We start from the raw sequence: 20567 nt of genomic DNA, 5'->3' as shown, positions 1-20567 counted from the left end.
AGGACACTGGTGGGAAAGTGGTAGGTAGATTGTTCCTTGTTCCCTCTGTGTATCCAGAGGATGAATTCTGGGAAACTGGTCCTTGCCAGGATGGAGGATAAATCGTCCATCTCCCAGGGTACATTTCTAATGACACGCGAGACAAGCTTCCCAGGACCATCTTTGTTTCAAATCTGAAATTGTTCTGGGAACTTTAGAAACTTCTCTAGGGTCCTTTTTGCTTGGGAGAGAATATATGCAAAAGAGTTAAACAAGCAAAAGACGATGGCAAGAAAGTTTAGGCAGGGATCAGTCAAAATGTAAAGGTAGTTATTGCCTGCAGACGAGAATCTGATTTCCGAATCTGAAAAATTTTTAATTCTGATAAAAATAGCATTAAGTATGAGGTTGTTGGGGAATACGGAAAGGAAGGGCTCAGATTAGGGGATGTCACACATTCATCAGGAGGTAAAGTCTCTAGTCTCCTACCGCTCCTAGCCCAGCCTTTTACTGTGGTATCCAGCCAATGGGAAGAACGTCCGTGAACGCTATCTCCACTGGAACTGTCACTAGGTGTCCAGGTAGGGGACAGGAGCAGCCAGTGACCCTAACTCTCTTCTTCCTTTTGACCTGTGGAAAATTGAAGATGACTGGGCACATACTCAAATGTTGCTTGGAATAGCTCCACCTTGTTGGTCAGTCACAAACACTGCTGTATTACAAAGGCCTGGCCAACAACACTGTAAGCAGCTTTCTTCGTTTCCCTGGTTCCTGGCATCAGTGATGTTAAATTTGGGCCTGTGTTCTGGAAGGAGCTCAATCTAGGCTTCTCACTGGCTTCAGATAAAACTTTCATCTAATAAATTAAATAGTCAATGTGTTATCACTAGAGTCTGAATAAACTCCTTGGGACCCAGGAATCATTAGATGAAATATTCCTCCTTCTCCTTGCCCTTGGCTGAGTCACTCTCCATCTGAAGGATGGTGCTGGGCTCTCCTTCTGCAGGCTCATAGGTGACGTAGCTGCCTTTGTTCTTGTACAGGTAAAAGAAGATCAAGACCACGACTGACAGCAGGGTGAGGAAGACCACGGTGATAACAACTTGGAAAGGAGAGGGAAAATATAGAGAGAGGTTTCATAATTGAGGAGGTCTCAGTAATTCATCGGGTCCTCTGAATTAGACAATTCCCTCACTTTTCATAAGGATCTTCCTGTTCTAGTCCATTAGTGTCCACTTCCAAATCCATATTCTCCCACTAAGCCCAGCTTCCATGGGACATGAAATCTAACTCTTGGTGCTTAAGCTAAGGACACAGGCTTTTGAACTCCCTCTCAACCAGTTCCTGATGATTATGATAGAAACAGGAAGGAGGCAAACAGGAAATAGCTTATCCCAACAGGAAGGGTTTTTTTAATCCATAGCCATCCTGTAGGAGGTTCTTTGTTCCCTCCCATCCTCTTGCTCACTCAGTTGACAAACCACACATATCCTCGTCCCTACCCACATACTGGAGTGTAGAGCCCATATGTACCTATATCTGTTTGTGGCCACATCCCAACCTACCATTTACTGGCAATGCCTCAAACAGAAGCCTCGAAGTCTTTCAGAGTCGTGTGTGTGTGTGTGTGTGTGTGTGTGTGTGTGTTTAAGAATCTACATGCCAAAACAAGCCCATTCATGGATTTTGTCTCTAATTTGTGGTGCTTTCCTGTTTAGGGAAAATCCTAGTTTATCACACTGGGTTCCTTGCTATCTCTGGAGTGAGACGGCCCCCGAACTCAGAAGGTCCCTGAACTCTGAAAGTTTTGACTCAGCCTCTGTTACCTGCAATGAGTGCTGTGCTGGCTTCAGCTTCTGGAGACAGGGCCTCAGTGGCCTTCAGAATTGGGGTGGTCATCAGTTCTGGAAAATTTAGAAAAGCGGAAAAGGAAATGGGGTGAATTCTTTTGTTAAAAATATATGGGTTTTTTGGTTTTTTTTGGTGAGTCCAAAGCAGATTTATTAAATTTGGGAAAAGAAGGGTGAGGAAAGCTTAATTTTTTTACCCTCAAAATATGTCATATGTTTTGCATATCAAGCTTAATCTTAGCTTGATAATTTAGTCTTCTATCTTTTTTTCCTATTTATTATTAAAAATTTTTTTTAATTAAGTTTATTGGGGTAACATTTGGTTAATACAATTATATAATTTTCAGGTATACATTATCATTTGACATTTGTATATTCTATTGTGGGTTTACCACCCAAAGTCCAGTTTCCTTCAGCTACCATATATTTGATCCCCTTTACCCCTTCGCCCTCCCCCTATTTCCCTATATTTGACCCCCTTTACCCTGTCTACCTCCCCCATCCTCTCCCACCCCACTAGTAACCACTTGTCTATAGTCCATGTCTGAGTCTCTGTCCTGCTCATTTGTTGTTTTTAGGTTTATATCCCACATATAAGTGATATCATGTGATTTTCAAGTTTTTCTGTCTGGCTTATTTTGCTTAGCATGATTATCTTGAGGTCCATCCATGTTGTCGCAAATGGCAGTATTTCTCTAAACCATGTTTGTCCTTCAGATTTCACCCCTCACCTTCTTCCCTATCCAAAAACTTATCATTCAACTCCTATAGTATATCCATATATGAAATGCAGACATTAGAAGAGAAAAATAAACCATCGCCCAAAGACAGTAAACATTTTGATGGATTTCTCTCTAATATAGTGGTTAAGAGTGTGCGCTCTAGAGCCTGACTGACAAGGTTCAAATTTGAGCTCTGTCCTATACTAGCTGTGGGAAAATTATATATTCTCTGGGATCAGCTTCCTCATCTTCAATGGAGATAATGGTATCTACTTTATAGCATTGTTGTGACTCAGTAAGTAACTCAATAGGGTAAGCTATTATTAGAAATGCATATTTTTACATAAATGAAATCAAATGATAAATGTATATATATGTACAGATATTTATATTATATGGCACATGCATTTCTTGGATGTTTTTACAAATTCTTTGTAAACATTATTTTTAAATAATGAGATGAGGTTCCTTCCTTATTAAAACCCTTTCTACATTTCCAGAGTAGGCCCTGAAATTTGACAGGTTTTGAAACAAGGCCTCTTTGACCTTAAAATATATCCCATACCCGCTCCTGCTATTGGGTCTATTTATCCTTCAGAGCCTGAAAGTCCCAAACCTAAAGTCATTACCCTGGTTGGGAACACTACAGAACTAGTGGTCTCTAGAAGTCCCTTTTAAATGTTCCTGACATGGGAAGTCAGGAAGTCCTTCAGTTCTCCCCTAGTTAGCATTTTGGTATAAAAGTTTGAAAAGGCAACAATTAAGTTAAGGTTGCTACAGGACAGAGGTACTCTGGGGAAAACAGGCCGGCCCATCCTGGATCACCAACAGGGGGCATCTCAACATTCATTCACTAGATAATAATAGCAGTACTCATTAACTGCTTACTCTCTGCCAGGTACTGTGCTAGGCACTTTGGGGATATAATGGTGAGCAAAACAGACATAAACAGACATGGTCTACCTTCGTGGAGCTTACCCTCCACACCAGCGCTCCTAGTTATGAACTAGGATGATCACGACAAAGAAAACATTCAGTTACTTAAGACAGCATGTGGCAGAGGAGCCTGATCTACTCTTCCAGCAGGAACAGTCTCCTCAGAAAGTAAGATTTGTGTTAGGAGCTGAAGCAGGATAGGAGTTTATAGAGTAAAAAGAGCAGGAAGTAGAGCACATCCTATGTAGAGAAGAGGCTGGGTCAAAGCTCTGAGACAAAGGACTCAAAGGCCAGTGTGGCTGGAGCACAGACATGAGCATTATTCTTGTCCAGTGCCTGACACCTTCAGGTTTCCAGCTAGGGCCAAGTGAAATTAAGTCACCAGCAGTGGTCTGGTGAGCCTGGGAGCAGTCCTAAGAGGGGACAATGATGTTGAGGGATATTTTCACATAGGCCAAAGGGAGGCCTGATGAACCATCCTGGTCCTGCAACAGAGAAAGCAGAGGTGGGCTGCTTAGAGCGGCCCACCTCCCAAGGTCAGGCCAAACCCTCTTCCACTTTTTCGTTAGGAATGGGGATACACTCAGCTACTTTGCAGCCTTGGGCAAATCGTTACATCTTTTGATTCAGTCATTGCTTCTCGTCTATTAGGGATGGGGACTATATTACCCAACTCTGCGGGCCTATTGTAAAAATTAAATAAGAACATATATAAGGATTATATAGTAGCTACTACTTAAAATATGATTAAGTTGACTTTGTTTATATGCTTAGTGATTAAAAGGGAAAGTGTTTTGTGTTTGACTCCTACGAAGCATATAATTAGGTGACCCTGAGGAAGTAATTAAACCTCATTGAGCCTCTGTTTCTTGATTTGTAAAACAGGAGTCTGGTGGGCAGCTTCTAAGATGGATCCCAGTGATCTGGCCTCTGGTATTTACCCCCTTGGGTAAGCCCTTCTCCGTGAGTGGGCTGGACCAAGACACTTGCTTCTAACAAACAGAATGCAACAAAAGTGATGGGATGTCACTTTTGAGATTATACTGTGACTTCCGTCAAAGAAAAGCCTGGAGATGTATCGACCTGATCATTGCCTCAGACTGCTGTCCCTCGCCATGCACACTTTCTTCCCCCAAATCTCCCAGGGCTGCACTCCATCCATCTTCCCAGCGTTGACCCAGAGTTCTGCACAGCTGTTCTTATCCAGCCTTCCTTAAACATTTGAGAACTTAAGATAATGTACTAAGAAGAATAATGTATGTACAGAAGCTTAAATATAAATGTGAGTAAGATTCAGTTCAATCATTCAACAACAATAAATTTGCACCTACAATGTGCTAGAGGCACTGACATAAATGCTGGGAAGCAGCGGTGATGACAGCAACCAGGGCCCCAACCGTGGAGTTGAATTTTAGTGAGGGTTTAAGGAACAGATATGCATGAGTCCCTGGAAAGAGAATCTGAGAGGGAAGATGATTCCTGGTTGGGAAATTCTGCAAAGGACCCTAGTTTTAACAGCTACTAAGTATCTGCTTCATGCTATGTGCTTTATAGACGTAATTATTAATCTTTAGAACAGCAGTCACTTCAAATAGGTATTTTTATTTGCTAATGTAGACCCTGAGCCCTGCTCCCTTGCAGAGTGTGTGGGTGGGGTGGGGCGGGGATGTTTAAGTGACATGACTCACATTATACATGATGAAACAGTGGATGGAGCCAAGATCTGAATCCAGAGCTACCCGCTACAAAGCCCAAGCAAGGTATTCATACTAAACCTTCCTACCACTGTCTCTCTCTCTTTTTTTTCTAATAGAGAAAAAGAGGAAAAGGTAATGAACAATAACTATGAGGCAGCTTTCCAAAAAGTTCAAGAATTTAAAAGATATGGATAAAGGCAGAAGAAAAATCAGATGACCACAATCAAATCCAGACTATAGTGTTTCCAAGAATGCTCCTTTAATGTGAATTTGTTCATAGGCAATTGGTAAATAGGGAATGATATCAGTGTAGTGTGGAAGTAGTGTTGGTTTGTAAGCACCTTTTCCAGCTTTCATGTTTGATGTGATCGAGGCAAACTTTCTCCAACTAAAGAGAACATTTCAGCAATATTGAAAGACCTTGAGAAACATAAAATTCAATAGAAGTGCCTTCCTTGGATACAGTAATTGGACGGTTTCCACTTTTATTAAGCCATCTGGTGAAGCAATAAGTACAAACGAAAGAGGTACAAAGAAATTTACTTCTATACGAAACCATGGAATAATGAAGAAGGCAGACCCTTCATCAGATTTTTACTTTTGATGAACATGGTCTCTTTTGGAAGTGAAGGCTCTTTGGAACCTACTTCTAAAAGGTAGAAGCACACATCCCAGGACACAGCGGGCAAAGGACTGACAGGGATTCGAGGTTCAAATGCTGGTGGAGATTTAACTATCAATATTTTAATTGAGATTTTTGTGTTGTATTTTTAGAATTCTTGTTACAAAGTTTCATCAGTCTTGAGTGGTCTGCCACAATCCTGTTTTTCCTGTAAGCTCATTTTCTGTAATGTAATTTCAGAATGTGGGTCTTTAGAAAAATGCACATAAAGTTTTATAGCAGAAATGCCTGTATTAGAGGCTGTCAAAGACTGTCAAAGGCTGTCAAAGACTCAAAAGAATAGTGTCAGGAAGCTCTATACAGCTCAAGTTGGCAAACGAATTTAATGTTATATTTGGAGGAAGAACAGGGAAAGAAATAAGCTTGCTCTTTGAGCCTGAAGGTGTCAGGTTGGAGGTAACAGGGAAAGGAGAGTTCCCCCAACTCTTTTTGCCTCTGTCTCCTATCAAAGAGAATGATTTTTTTTTATAAAAGGAACAGCAGGATCTTCGTGACATGGAGAAGTGAGCTCAAGAGAAGGAATGCAACCCAGAAAGTACCAGACTAATCTAAGCAAGATCCAGATAAATGACAGCCAAGGGCACTGAAAGAATGTGCAGTGGGATCACTATTGGTGACATAGGAGCTTCCGAGAAAAATAGGGCCCAGGACTGACAAGCCATATAAAGAAGGTGGATTCTGTAAGTAGCTGGTGATCTTGATGTAGAATCCAGCAAAATTCTAGAATAAGTTATTAGGGCCTGCTTTGGGGGTCTCAATCTTGAAATAATAAGTATTAGGAGCTAGTGTGGGACCACTACGAGGCAAGTGCTCAGACAAGCTGCACATCCTTCTTAGAATGAGAGTCCTGGATCATAGACAGAGAAATTAAAAAGGTAATTCAACAAATATTTATTGAGCGTGTACTCTGTGCCAGGCTCTGTCCAAGGCTCTGGGCATAGATCAGTGAACACAACAAACAATAGCCCACACCTTCACAATTCCTTAAAAAATTAAACAGAATTATCATATGGTCCAGATATTCTATTTCTAAGTGCATATCCAAAAGAAATGAAAGCAAGAAGTCAAACAGATATTTGTACATCAGTGTTCATAGCAGCATTATTCACATAACTAAAAAATAAAACAACTCAAATGTTCATGAACAACAGATGAATGGATAAACCCAATGTGGTACATACATATAATGAAATATCATTCAGCCTTAAAAAGGAAGGAAATTCTGACACATGCTACAACATGGATGAACCTTGAAGACATTATGCTAATGAAATAAGTCACGAAAGAACAAATATCATAAGATTCTACTTATGTGAGGTACCTAGAATAGTCAAATTCATAGAAACAGAATAGTGGTTACTAGGAGGTGGAAGGAGGGGAGAATGAGGAGTTGTTGTTCAATGAATAGATTTTCAGTTTGGGATGATGAAAAGGAGATGGATGGTGGTGATGGTTGTGTAACAATGTAAATGTACTTAATGCCACAGAGCTGCAGACCTAAAAGCTGTATATTTTATGTTCTGTATAATTTTACCACATTAAAAAGACATTTTTTCATACAATTTACATTCCGAGGGGGAAGATGGACAATAAACTAAATAAGTAAAAAATATACCGTATATACTGTGTTATATGTTGATTAGTGCTATGTAGAAAAAACAAGCAGGAAGGGGACAGGGAGTTGGGATGTGGTCAGGAAGGTCCCTGATGAGGTGGCTTGAGTAAAAACCTATAGAAGGGGAGGGAGGCAGCCATGAAGAGACCTGGGAGAGGAACATTCCAGGTGAAGGGAATAAGTTCAAGCAAGGTAAAGCTATCCATAGTATTGAAAAGTACCTGGGGCCATTGCTTACTTGAAATGTTAAAGGCACAACATAGAGGTAACCTGGAGGGATCAAAGGGGAAAGGAAGAGAGAAGTCAAGGGCTTTATGACATGGGTGCTGTAGGCCAGGGGTACTGGTCCGTAGCCTGTTAGGAACTGGGTCACAGAAGGAGGTGAGCAGCGGGCGAGGCTTCATCTGTATTTGCAGCTGCCCTCCAATGCTAGCATCACCGCCTCAGCTCCACCTCAGATCATCAGGCATTAGATTCTTATAGGAGCACCGTTCCTGGTACCAAAAAGGTTGGGGACCGCTGATATAGACCATGGAAGGTCATTAGCTTTTTCAGTGAGTGAGATGAAAACCTTTTAGAGGCTTTTGGGTAGAGACTGGTTGGCTTTACATTTTAAAAGCAGTGTTTCTCAAACTTTATTGTGTGTATGAATCTCCTAGGGATCAGGTGAAAATGCAGATTTTGATTCAGTAGGTCTGGGATGGGGCCTGAAATTCCAACGACCACACTTTTGAAACTTTGAGACCACCATGTTGTAAGGAAGCCAGATCCGGCCTACTAGAGGATGAGAGGCCACATGGAGGAAAACTGAGGTTCCCCAGGCTCAGCTGACAGCCAGAACCAACTGCTAGACCTGTAAACAAGGTCATCTAGCCCAGCAGACCTTCCAGCAATTGCAGCTGCATGAGTGAGCACAGGTGAAACCAGCAGAGGAGTGACCAGCCAACTCACAGAATTTTAAGAAAACTGCTACTGTTTTAAGCCACTGAGTATTGAGGTAGTTTGTTATGCAGCAATAGGTAGTTGAAACAGAGATCGATTTTAAAGGATCCCTGTGACTGTGTGTGGACAATGGGGCAGTGGGAAGGTGGGGGCAGGAGTAGAAGCAGATTGTACTCAGCACAAGGGCACAGCTGCATCCACCAAAAGGGGGAGCCTTTTCCTAATTTTACACAAAAGCACTGGGTTTGGCAGCAGCTCAGCGAAGAAGTGGTGGGATTCTGAAGTTAAGACTGACAGGATATGGGGTGGAGTCAAGGACGAAGATACCAAGGTTTGAGGCCTGAGTAACTGAAGGGAGGGAAGGCGCAGTATTGCCCAAGATGGGAAGCCTGCAGGAGAAACAGATTTGGAAGGGAAGATCCAAAGTTCAATTTTGGACACAACTGCTTATTAAATATCCAAGTGCAGAGGTTAAACTGGAATTTTGGGAAGAGGTCTGGACTGGAGATTTAAAAGTCATCATATTTAAGACCAAGAGACTGAGCGAGATCACCAAGGGAGTAAGTACAGGCAGAGAGGATCAAGGACTAAGCCCAGGGGGAAAACAGCAAAGGGGACTAAGGAGTAGAGGCCAAATAGATCATGTACAAGGACCACTGGGTTTTGCCAAGCAGAAGTCATAAATGACCTTGACAAGAGAAGCTTTGGTGAAGTGCTGAGTATAGACCCCTGGTTTATAGTGGGTTCAAGAAAAAAATGGAAAGAGAGGAACCGAAGGCAGAAGATAAACTTTCCCCCCCGCCCCTGTAAAGGTAAGCAGAGAAATGAGCTACAGCTAGAGCGGGCAGGGAGTTCAAGTTTTTTGTTTGTTTTTGCTTTTTTTAGGATGGGAGAAATGACAACATGTTCATGTATGGGTAGGAATGACTCTGGAGAGAGGGAACCATTGATAATGCATGGGAGAATCATGACCTTGAAGGGACAGGATCTAGTGCACAGAGGAGCTGGCTGCAGACCGAGCAGGAGTCATTCATTATTTATGTGTTTAACATGTACACGGGCACAGAGGCAGGTCGTAGGCAGATGGAGGGAGTGGGAGTCTTGGCAGTTTTCTTCTGAGAACTTTAATTTGCTCAAAAAAAATAGAATGCACAGTCATTAATTGAGAGCGAGGATGTGGAGGGGGTTTAAGAAGATTTGAAGGTGCTGCATGAGTAGAGAGTAGCTCATCACAGAACATAGGCTAAGACTGTTTATAATATCCTTGTGGAGTAATACAGCCTGGCTATAAGGACTAAGTAGGAGAGTCATTGTCAAGGAATGGAGTGAATGACGCCAGTCTAAGCAGAAGTTCTTCCACTGGAATTGAACCTCAGTTTTTTTTGAATTAATATTATTATGTCAAATCATGCCAGGGCCAAATTAAGGCCTTTATGAAATTCAAAATAAGAACGTTAAATCATAAGGCAGGTAGAAGAAAGAAAGTCCAATAATATAAGTCACCCCTTATGATAATGACTCTGGCTTTTTTGTTTTTTAAATATATTGAATATTCAATTTTTTACAAGTTTTTTTTGTTTTGTTTTGTTTTGGTATTCTACTTTATGGGCGCCTTCCACATGGGCTTTGTGCTCTTTGGGTAAATGCAGACCCCCGCAGACCTCAGGAAGGATCACCAAATTTGTGAGAGACTCAAAGCTAGAAGGGCAACTAGGACGCTGATAAACAGATTTCAAATGACTGGAGAAATGGGCCAAATTGAACAAGATGAGAATTTAACAGATTCTTTGTTCTTAGGTCCAGGAAATCAGTTACTCACAGGTAGAATGGGGGATGGGAAAGAATGCAGAGGCTATGGCCTAATAGCAGCATATATAAAAGATCACAGTGGAGTCACTCTAAAGCAATGCATGCTGTGAGGATATACCCCAAAACAGCAGCCAGAGTGGAACCTAGGTTGTCCAGTTTGGAAAAATTTTTATTTTCTTCTATTATATGCTCTCCTTTATCTTCCAAATTTCTTACAATGATAATTTGATAATAAAAACAATTAAAACTTGCTGTTATATTAAGTACCATTAATATAAATATTGTCTCTTATCATGGAGGCAACAGTGTAGGCCTCCTCTGCACCACTCTTAGACTGCTGAGTTGCATCTAGGTATCACAATTTTGAGGTGAGCAGCCAACATAGTGAATGGTTTGGAAACCACATCAGATAAGAAAAGCTTGCAAGAGGAAGCCCAGAGAGAAAACTTAAGGGTAGCCTAGAACTTGAATGCTATCTTCAAATATGCCAATGGATGAGCTATACAAATGGCAGAAACTAATGGTAGACAGATGACTTCCCCAACAGAAAGGAGGGCAGAACTGGACAAATGCTTCCGGCACTAGAGAGAGAATTCTAGCACAGAATGGGTAGTTGAACTAGCTGACTCTCAGGACCTTTTCAGTCTCATTTATGAAATTTTTATAAATTGAAAGTGTTCTATCCAAATTCACTTCAATTTTAGTATATGTGCTGCTGAAGTGAGCACCTGAATTCACTTCAAAATCACATTTTCAAACTGGCAAAATCTCAACGAAGTCTGGAGTTAACAGTATTGTACTAATGTTAATTTCTGGTTTTTCACAAATATACCATGCTCATGGAAGATACTGACATTAGGGGAAATGGCTGAAGGGTAAACGGGAACTCTCTGTACTATTTTTTGCAACTTTTCTATAAATTTAAATTTATTCCAAAATTAAATTTAAAAAAAAAATTAAAATTTTCAACTCCACTCTACACCAAAGAGCTTTTCTCAGACTAAAGGTCACAGAGTGTTCTGAGAACTGATGAGCAAGGGCCCTTCAGGCTTCAAGTATCAGAATTATGATCTGTGTTTATGATTTACAGTTTACAAAATATACATTATTTTCTTTCTACCACAAGAATGTTATGTAAGTGGGTTTGGTGTTATCATTACATACAAGCCAAGAAACTGAAGCAGCTCAGCAAGCCCAAGGTCACTCAGCAGTTGTCTGAACCTGGTTCCAAATCTGTCTCTTCATCCTAAGGTTCTTTCTACCATACACTAGCAAGCAACTCTCTAAGTTCAGGAAACATCCTGCTCTGCCTCCAGTGAAGCTTTTTGTTTATGTGTCCACTGGGTTTGGTTCTCTGAATTTTATAGCAGATGGAAAGGGTGAAAGGGTGATTGTTCACTGTAGCAATGTTTGCAAGAGTGACACATATCTGAATGTCCATCGGCAGAGGAATGTGATTAAGTAAATTACAGGCCATTCATTTTGGAAACAGTATACAGTTGTTAGGAAGAATGTGGTAGATCCGCAATTACTGGGAGAAGACATATGGTGAGATGAAAAAAGCAAATTGCTGGGGCAGTACGTGTAATATGATTACATGTTTGTAAAAAAAAAGTAAATTAAAATAAAACTATAGACACACGTGCTCTCTCTCTCTCACACACACACACACAAGATCTAGAAGGCTTTTCCCTGCAGGGCGTGGAATAGTTTTTTAATGAAAAAACAAACAAACAAACAACTATAACAACAAAGTAAACTAAAACCACTAAGCATGAGATAAAAGGGGCAGAATGGCTTACAGCTTGCCCCCATTATCTCCTGTTTCTACCCCATTTCTCTCTTATCTCCTCGTCCAACAAAAGAATAATGTTACTCTCTTCCTTACCTTCTCAGGCTTGGAAAGACTATAGTACCATTTTTTTTTCAGGTGGGAGGCCCGGGGCGGAGGATCACAATAAGGTCTGAGGCGCCACCCAAAACCTAACCAACAGCAAATGAACTTCAAGATTTGTTTTGCTCACTCACTCTTTTTTTTTTTCTTTTGCGCTAACCCAGTTACCAGTTAGTTTCTTTGTGGCCCTTGTTCCCTAAATCTTTTATCACTGAGGCATCAGATCATTTGCCACCTGAGTCTGCCAACCTACTTATTTGCTCTTGACCTGCCCAACACAGGGCGGCTCCCCCAATTCTCGTTCCCATGGGAACCTGCCCTGGAATTCTGCTCCCTTTCTCCTTCCTTCTCTTTCATGCGCAGTGGCCAGTGGGGTGGAGTGAGACTTTGAGAGCAGTGTACCATGTCAGAAAGAACACAGGCTCTGAAGTAAATCAGACTTGGTACAAAATTCTGCCTCTGCCATTATTAGCCATATGACTTTGGGAGAATTTCTTAATTTCTCTGAAAATTTCTTAATTTCCCCGAACCTCAGTTTTTGCTTCTAGAAAATGAGAATAAATCCTGCTCACAGGATTGTGCTGAGGAATAAGCGAGATGAAAAATGCTGAGTGTCTAACTCAGAGTGAGTAAAACCTAAGAAGTGGCTAGTGTGATTAAATAGCAAAGGATAGGCTTTACCTGTGGGCAGGCAGAGCCCACAATGCCAGGTTCCACTCCCCCTACTTCCAACAGGGTGACTTATGCACTAGGCACGGCAGGCACAGTGCCTGGGGTCCAGATACTTCTAGGGACCCAGGAAAATGGTTTTTAGTGATTTTAATTTATATTCACAAGAAAAAATCAAATGTTTAGGTTAAGGAAATTATAATATTGTTATGTCAATCAATTACTAATTATAAATACAACTGTTAATTATTTTATTATATTAATGTTATATTTTCCCTTATACCAACAGTTATAAAATATAATTTTTAATATATATCATTTTTAATGGAGGGAACAGGCCCACAAAGGCAAAAGTGCAAAAGCCCATGAAATCCATAATGCGACCCTCACTTTTAACACTCCAAGAGATCAAAGCTCCTTTAAGAGATCTTTATAGATTATCTGGGGAAAAAAGAATATGATAGGGTAGAGGTGGGAGGTGGGAAGAGACTGGCAAGCTCTCAATGATCCCATCCTTCATTTTTTTTTTAAACAGCACCAGGTATTTCTAGGTGGTCTCCCATCCCAGTACTAACCAGGCCTGACCCTGCTTAGCTTCCGAGATCAGACGAGATTGGGCGTGTTCAGGGTGGCATAGCCATAGTTGATCCCATCCTTCAAAGCATTAAGCCTACACCCTATCCGTGATTTCTCCCTTCCTGTCTCTGAACTTGCATTTGCTTGGACCCAGTGGGTAGTGGACTGTATGATAGGTCCTAAAATATCTCATCACTCATGTCACTTGTTGTGTTAGGAATGTAAACATACAACTCAACAACAACTAAACAAGCCAATTAAAAAATAGACAAAGATTTGACTAGACATTTCTCCAAAGAAGATATACAGATGGACAATAAGCACATGAAAAGTTGCTCAATATCACTAATCGTTAGGGAAATGCGATACCACTTTACACCCAATAGAATAGCTACTATTAAAAAAAACACACAAAAATGAAAATGTGGAGAATTTGGAACCCTTGTGCACTGTTGGTGGGACTGTAAAACGGTGTAGCTGCTGTGGAAAATAGTATGCAGTTCCTCAAAATATTAAACATAGTTACCACATGATCCAACAATTACACTTCTGGGTATATACCAAAAAAAAAAAAAAACCCTGAAAGCAGGACTCTTAAGGGTTGAGGATAGTAGGATTTGTATGCCCATGTTTACAGCAGCATTATTCACAATAGCCAAAAGGTAGAAACGACCCAAGTAGCTATCAATGGATGAATGGATAAACAAAGTGATATACATTATATATATAAATCATATATACTATATATATACATAAAATTATATAATTTTAATAATATATATATTATTCAGCCTTAACAAAAAAATTCTGTCACTTGCTACAACATGGATGAACCTTGGAGATGTTATGCTAAGTGAAATAAGGCAGACATAAAAGAACCAATATTGTATGATTCCACTTATATGAGGTACCTAGTTGAATTTATATATATTGAAAGTATAATGGTGGTTGTCAAATGCTGTGGGGAGGGGAAATGAGTGTTATATTTAATAAATACAGAGTTTCAGTTTAGGAAGATGAAAAAGTTCTAGAGATGGATGGTAGTGATGGTTGCACAGCAATGTGAACTAAACTACTAAACTACGCACCAAAAAATGGTTAAAATGGTAACATTTATATTATGTATATTTTACCATGAATTTAAAAAAAGAAAAGAATGTAAATAGTTCCCTTTTGTCCAAGTCCTAATTCCTAAGCTAGCTGCCCAAGCCTCACCTCTTTTCCCTATGGGCAAGTTTATTCTGGAGGTCCTCTGTCCTCTCCTCCAAAACACCCCTCAGGGGAAATGCAGTCTCTAGTTTCACACAGGGCATTCGTTACCTTTATCTGGAATACCCACTGCACCCCACTTTGCCTGTATACACTTCATCCATCCTTCAAGGGTAAGGGCCCCACTCATGGAGTCCCTGCTGACCAATCTAAACTTCCGTCTATTCCATTTCTTATTTCTCACCAGACAACTAACAGAATTGTGTGCATTACTAGTCACAGAGGACGCTGTCTCAGACTTTCCCTGGGGTCACCACTCACCCGTTTCCACATCAGTAAAACAGAGAACGACAAATGCAAATTGGGTATATGAAAACAAAGGTGTATACACAAACCAAGTGTTTGTTCTTCCCTTACCATAACAAGTATATAATGAAAACAATCAATGGATATCTGATGGTTTGTCCAGCTCAGCTTGGTTATGAAATGAAAAGTGGGAATCCATCTCAATGTGATGAGAGATGGATCCCTGCCTGAGCATAGCTCCAGGAACAATGGGTTTTTGAAGCTGTAGTATATCATCAGAAAAATGAAATTAGAAAGCAGTCAATTCTTTTCCAGGAAAAGATGAGTTTCTAAAAAGTATCCAATAATAATAACCAATGTTACTGAGTGCTTACTAGATATGAGACACTGTACTGGGTAGGCATTTTATATAGGTTATTTCATTTAATCCTCATAAATAATCTCATTAAGGTAGGTACTATTTCTCCCATTTTACAAAAGAGGAAACTGGACCTTAAAGTGCTCAAGGTCACAAAGTTTTGAGTGGTAGTGCCAGGGCAGGTCCGTGAGACTTCAGTTTTAAACTGCACTGAAGTACATACTCTAGTAGCTTTCCGCTTCCTCCCAGTACCTTTGGAGCCGAGTGGGGAGGGTGGGGGTGGTGAGGCAGGCAGAGAGAGGTGGGGAAGGTATTCCCATTGGTGCTGAGGCCTCTGGGAATTCCAGGACTGAACTGGGGGTGGAACGAGTTTCTATCATTCCTGCTGGGAAAGACCTTCACCTACCTCCTGGAGAAGTCGTGGTTGGGAGGCTAGTCATTGCAGCAAGTGGATGGGCACCTTGAGGAAGGAGCAGATCTGTAGGAAGAGGGACAAAGACAGGAATGAGCAGGGCGGGCAGAGGGACAAAGACAGGAATGAGCAGGGCGGGTCCCTGTCTGGGGCTGGAGACAACTGTAAATCCCAGAAAAGCCTTTGACGCTAGATTTTTCCGAATCCCTTCCCCATTGCCTCTTTTCCCTGTGGAGCTAATCCCAAACACTTCTCTTTTGGTTTCCCTGGGTATCTCCTCAGGCTGCAGATACCAAGAGCAGATCCGTGAGCCCTCCTGTATTTGGGGTGCATTATCTTCGAACGCTCTACCCCAAGATTCTTTCACTGGGTCACCACATGTAATTAAGAGATTTCTCAAGGCCTGAAAAGGTTAGGCAAAGGTATGCAAATTAGCAGCTGCCCCAGTTTCCCCAAATCGTGGTAACAGGTACCCAGTTCTGGAGCGTGGAGTTTAGGCGGAGCCATCCGCTAAGCGTCAGGAGAGCCGGGGAACTCAGGACCAGCGCCCAGGCTCATGGGCCCGCGTGGCTGCTGGGACATGCCCTTGGGTTGGGGTGAACCAGGCAAAGGAAACCAGAGGCGAAGGTACTCAGTCGCCTTTTGTCTTGACACAATTTGTCGACCGGGCTTGTCCCGCTCCCCGCAGTCCTCCCTTCATTGCCCACTGCGCCACCCGCGCTCAGCCTACCGAACCCCACCAGCCAGCCACTAGGGCCGAGCCCCACTTGGCCCAGCCCAAGCCTCGGCGCCCTGGGGGCCCTCAACACCTCTACCGACGTCGGGGCTTGCTCCGCGGCCCCGCCTCCAGCCCTCCAGCGTTACCAGCACCCCGCGGGCTCGCTGCGCTCCGAAGGCCACCAGTCCCGGGCACCCGGTTCCCAGCAGCCGCGACGGGAGGCTCCAGCCGAGGGCCGAGCTCCGGCCGTTCTCGGTTTCAGTTCCTGCCGGGGCCGACGTGACTGCAGTGTGAGCGTGGGCGACCGGGCTCGCCGCGCCCTCGGCGCTCCCCGGGTCCCCTCCTCCGCGTGCTCACCTTACCAGTCGGACGGGCTGCAGCGGAAGGGCCGGCGCCACTCCGCGCGTCCTTTTGAACTCAACGAGGGCGGGAACCGCAGAGATTCACGCAGATCCACGGAGGGACACTCGCTGCAGGAAGCCGCGGAGAGACTCGCAGAGTAGCTGCAGGGTCTGGCTGCGAGTGGGGGGTGGGGGCGACTGGGTGGGACAGGAAAAGAGGAGAGAAACTGCCCTCTGCAGGTTCCCTCTGCCCGCCAGGCCGCTTCTGCTCCCCTGGGAGGAAAGACTGCTTTTCCTTCTCCGATTGTCACTTTACTCTCCATCCGGAGCCGCTTCCTCTCTCGACACGGGGCTCGGGAGGGCATGGGATCTGAACCCTGGGCTGAGATCTGACCGCTTTCCACAATTTTCAACAGATGTGGAAAGTTACTTGGGTTTACATATCATTTACATAAATCAGTCTGTGTCCAGAAACCTGGAGCATAAGGCAACTTAGTAGGCACACTGCGGGCTGGGAAGCAGGGAGGTGAAGTGGGGAGAACGCCGCGCCACCTGCATTTTCCTTGTTCCACATTCATCTGAGGTAGTGGAGAGGCGTGGACTTTGGATTCAAACAGTTCTAGCTCTGCAGCTTGCTAGCTGTGTGACTTTGGGCAAAATACTTAACATCTCTAAAATCTGTTCCCTCATCCCTGAAATGGGGGACTTAAAGTGATAATGCCTGTGAAACCATTTCAAGGCCACGGTTCTAGAACACGGTAAGCATCTCTACTTAACTATTAATGTCATACTTTAGCGACCTCTTGACTCACTTCTTTTTGGCAGGAAATGTTTCCAAATTAATGACAAACTCTATGACTAAGGATGTGATAGTATAAACACAGGCTTTTGAAACCGCTCTGCTGTGTGATCTTGGACAAGTAACTTGTTTCATTTATCTGCAACAACACCTGTCTCACAGAGTTACTGTGGGGATGTAATGAATTAATACCTTTAAAGCATTAGAACCTTACCTGTCACATAGTGTTATTTTCTTGACTTCCTATTTAGGGTTAGAACTCTTGTTACTCTGCCTTTCATCCCAGTGATACAGATTTCTGTGCTTACTTTTTATTCTTGTCAAGAGTTCTCTAGGTTTGGGGTCAGTATTTATATAGATGAATAGAGAGACAGAGATTGTACATGTTCATTTGGGGAACAGAGACTGAAGTAGAAAGTCTCAGCATAAAATAAGGAAAGGTAGTTGCTCTCATTCATAAAGATGTTATTTGGTTGGTAAAAAAAAAGAGGAAAAAAACAAGAAGTTGATAATTCATTTTATTTAAATATATTTTTAAAGGCACAGCAGTGATCAGTGAGAGGAAAGACATGTGTGGGAAATCTACCACACTAAGAAAGGCAAAGAAAGTAACATGTAGGGAAGACATATGTAAGTTAATAAAAAGATCAGCCTGGCTCTCAGATAAAAGAATATCCAAGAGAAAAGGGAATTCAAGCCCTAAGGATTAAATTCCAAAGATGGATAATTGCTTGCATTTACTGATAAGCAGACCATGGATTCCAGGAAAGGTTGAGATTTTTCTTGTATCCTGGGTCTCTCATAGCATATTCCATTATGTATTGAAAATTATCAGAACTACAGACTCTCAGAGGCCATCTGGCTAAATGACTCTCTACTGATTTGCTTTTTTACTTTCACAATTTAATTTAATGGTTAGTAGTCTCTCGCAAACATCTTTTTTTTCCCCTCTCTTTAAAATGTAACCATAAAGTTTGCTGGTACGTGATTTTATTCCTGTTGGCACATACCATTCATTTTAAAAGTGTAAACATGCAGAAAAACAGGATCCGATATGCACATGCTCAGCACCGATTTAGCATAAAATAAATAACTGTCAGCAGTGTGTTTACTGTTCTTTGGTGTATCCTAGATATCCTGGATAATTCTACTGTACTATGGATATCTTACCTAGTCTGTCAATATTGTTCTTCAAATTGCTGGAAGGCAGGTACTGGGTGATATTCTTGCAATTAATTCTAGAGATGCATACATATAGATGATGAATAAATCCTCACGTGGTAGTGACCTACCAGTATTTTCCAAGGATTAAATGCTAAACCTCAGAAACTGAAGCAGCCATCCTTTTGTCAAAAGACCTCCAGGGATATAAATTAGTAGTTGATAGGTGGCCATGAGGATGGGGAGCATGGTATAGGGAATGCAGTTAGCATTAATATGTTGGCTAGGTGGAGGGCCGGTGGGGGAGGCAATTGGGGGATTATTTTATGAACTATATAGATGTCTAACCAATGTACTGTATACTTAAACTAATTAAAAAAAACAAAACAAAAACAAAACACCTTCCAAGAGCCTCAGGACAGGGGATAAAAGACATTTATCCTGCCCAATTTGATTGGTTTTCAGCCCCTTCTTGTGCTGCTGCCAAGATGGCAGTCTTCTAAGTCCTAGCCTTTCCCTTGGATAACTTTACCATTTTGTAAATTGGGGCAAACGATTTGGTTCTTAGCTGAGACTGTCTATCCTAAACAAAATTATTACTCATGCTCAGCATACCAGCCCTTTCCTCTGCCCTCCTGGATCCTCCAGTAGTGCCATATGCAAATGAAGTATCAAGCTCACAATTTAGTAAAACTTTCCACTTTAGTTGTGCCTCTGTTGTAGCAGTTACCTTGGGTACTTGTCTTCGTCCACTGACTGTAAGTCCCTAGAAGTCCTCTCTGCCACATTCTCCAAAAAGGATCAGTTTCCTAGGAGATGAGGGTCAGTGAAAGCCCTGTAGCATAAAGGCTTGAACTGGGTTTTGCTAGATGAATGGGTGGGCATTCCAAGCAGATCATGGAGGGCTTTGGAAAGCTAGGAGCCTGTATTTCCCCCACCCTTCTAATTTCCTTGGCGTATCACTCCCAGCAGTGATTCTGACTGCCAAGGGACTGGGATGCCTTCTAGGAAAGGTATTAAAATATAAGCAGTAGGCCTTTTAGCGGAGGGCATCAACCTTTTCCCCAACATAGCAGCAGAGATCCTCTGAAGGTTTTTAAATAAAAGAGTAACAGGATTAGATCTTAGAAAAATGACTTCTAAATACAAACATGTATTTCTATTTCCCTAATGGATGCAACTACTGGAAAGCCCAAGTTCTCAAACACCTTATGTTGTTTGTATGGGATGCTCAATAAACTGCATATCAAGTATATAATTTGATCAGTTTTGACACATGTATACACCCGTTAAACTATCACCACAATCAGAATTAAGAACATTTCTATCACCCCAAAAGTTTCCTTGTACTTCTTTGTATTCTACCCTTACTACCACCCCCGCTATTGGTCTTCTTGTCATTGTAGACATTAACATGCCTCCCCTCAAACTGGGCCAGTCAGATTCTTTCTCCAGGCAATGTGAATCTGGAAAGGACACGGTGGCAGAAGGTGGCTGAAGCTGAGTCTTCCAATGACAGCTGCCTAGAGGGGGCAGTCCACACATTCTTGCTATAGACATCTGTGGGCTGGTTCTTGTCCTTTCTGCAGCCTGGTTGTTCTTTCAGCTCTATGAACTAATACCCTTTGAACATGTCTTTTATTGCTTAATTGTGTCAGTTTGTTGCTTGAAGCCAGAGAATCCACATACAATGTTCTTTTCCCTGTAGTCACCATTTTAGGGAATTGGCACCATCAGATTCTAGTCTCTCAAGCCTAACGTAGAATAGTTCTTTAAAACTTGAGCCTTCATCATGTGTCCACTTCCAACCTATTGCTAAATCCTGCCCATTTTTCTCCCCACTCAATATTGTCCCTATAAAGTTCTTACTTTTTTACTTCATCGTTTCTCTA

At 42.0% G+C, this 20567-nt stretch overlaps 1 protein-coding gene and 1 pseudogene across 1 annotated transcript; both read right to left on the bottom strand.

Annotated features, from left to right (window-relative positions):
- Nucleotides 1-329: 329 nt before the first annotated feature.
- SMAGP (small cell adhesion glycoprotein) lies at nt 330-16484 on the bottom strand. Its single transcript, XM_039862088.1, has 4 exons — nt 16466-16484; nt 15651-15722; nt 1806-1883; nt 330-1081 (listed from the first exon to the last, which is right to left on the bottom strand). Exons 2-4 carry the CDS (start codon nt 15682-15684, stop codon nt 903-905), a joined length of 291 nt encoding a protein of 96 aa, XP_039718022.1. The 5' UTR covers nt 15685-15722; nt 16466-16484; the 3' UTR covers nt 330-902.
- LOC120602262 (uncharacterized) lies at nt 13322-13440 on the bottom strand (annotated as a pseudogene).
- Nucleotides 16485-20567: the final 4083 nt, after the last annotated feature.

Source organism: Pteropus medius, unplaced genomic scaffold (assembly GCF_902729225.1).
Source record: "Pteropus medius unplaced genomic scaffold, Ma_sr-lr_union100, whole genome shotgun sequence".
Lineage (NCBI taxonomy): Eukaryota > Metazoa > Chordata > Mammalia > Chiroptera > Pteropodidae > Pteropus > Pteropus medius.
The sequence above is the reverse complement of the archived record's forward strand: the minus strand, read 5'-3'. Positions and strand labels throughout refer to the sequence as shown.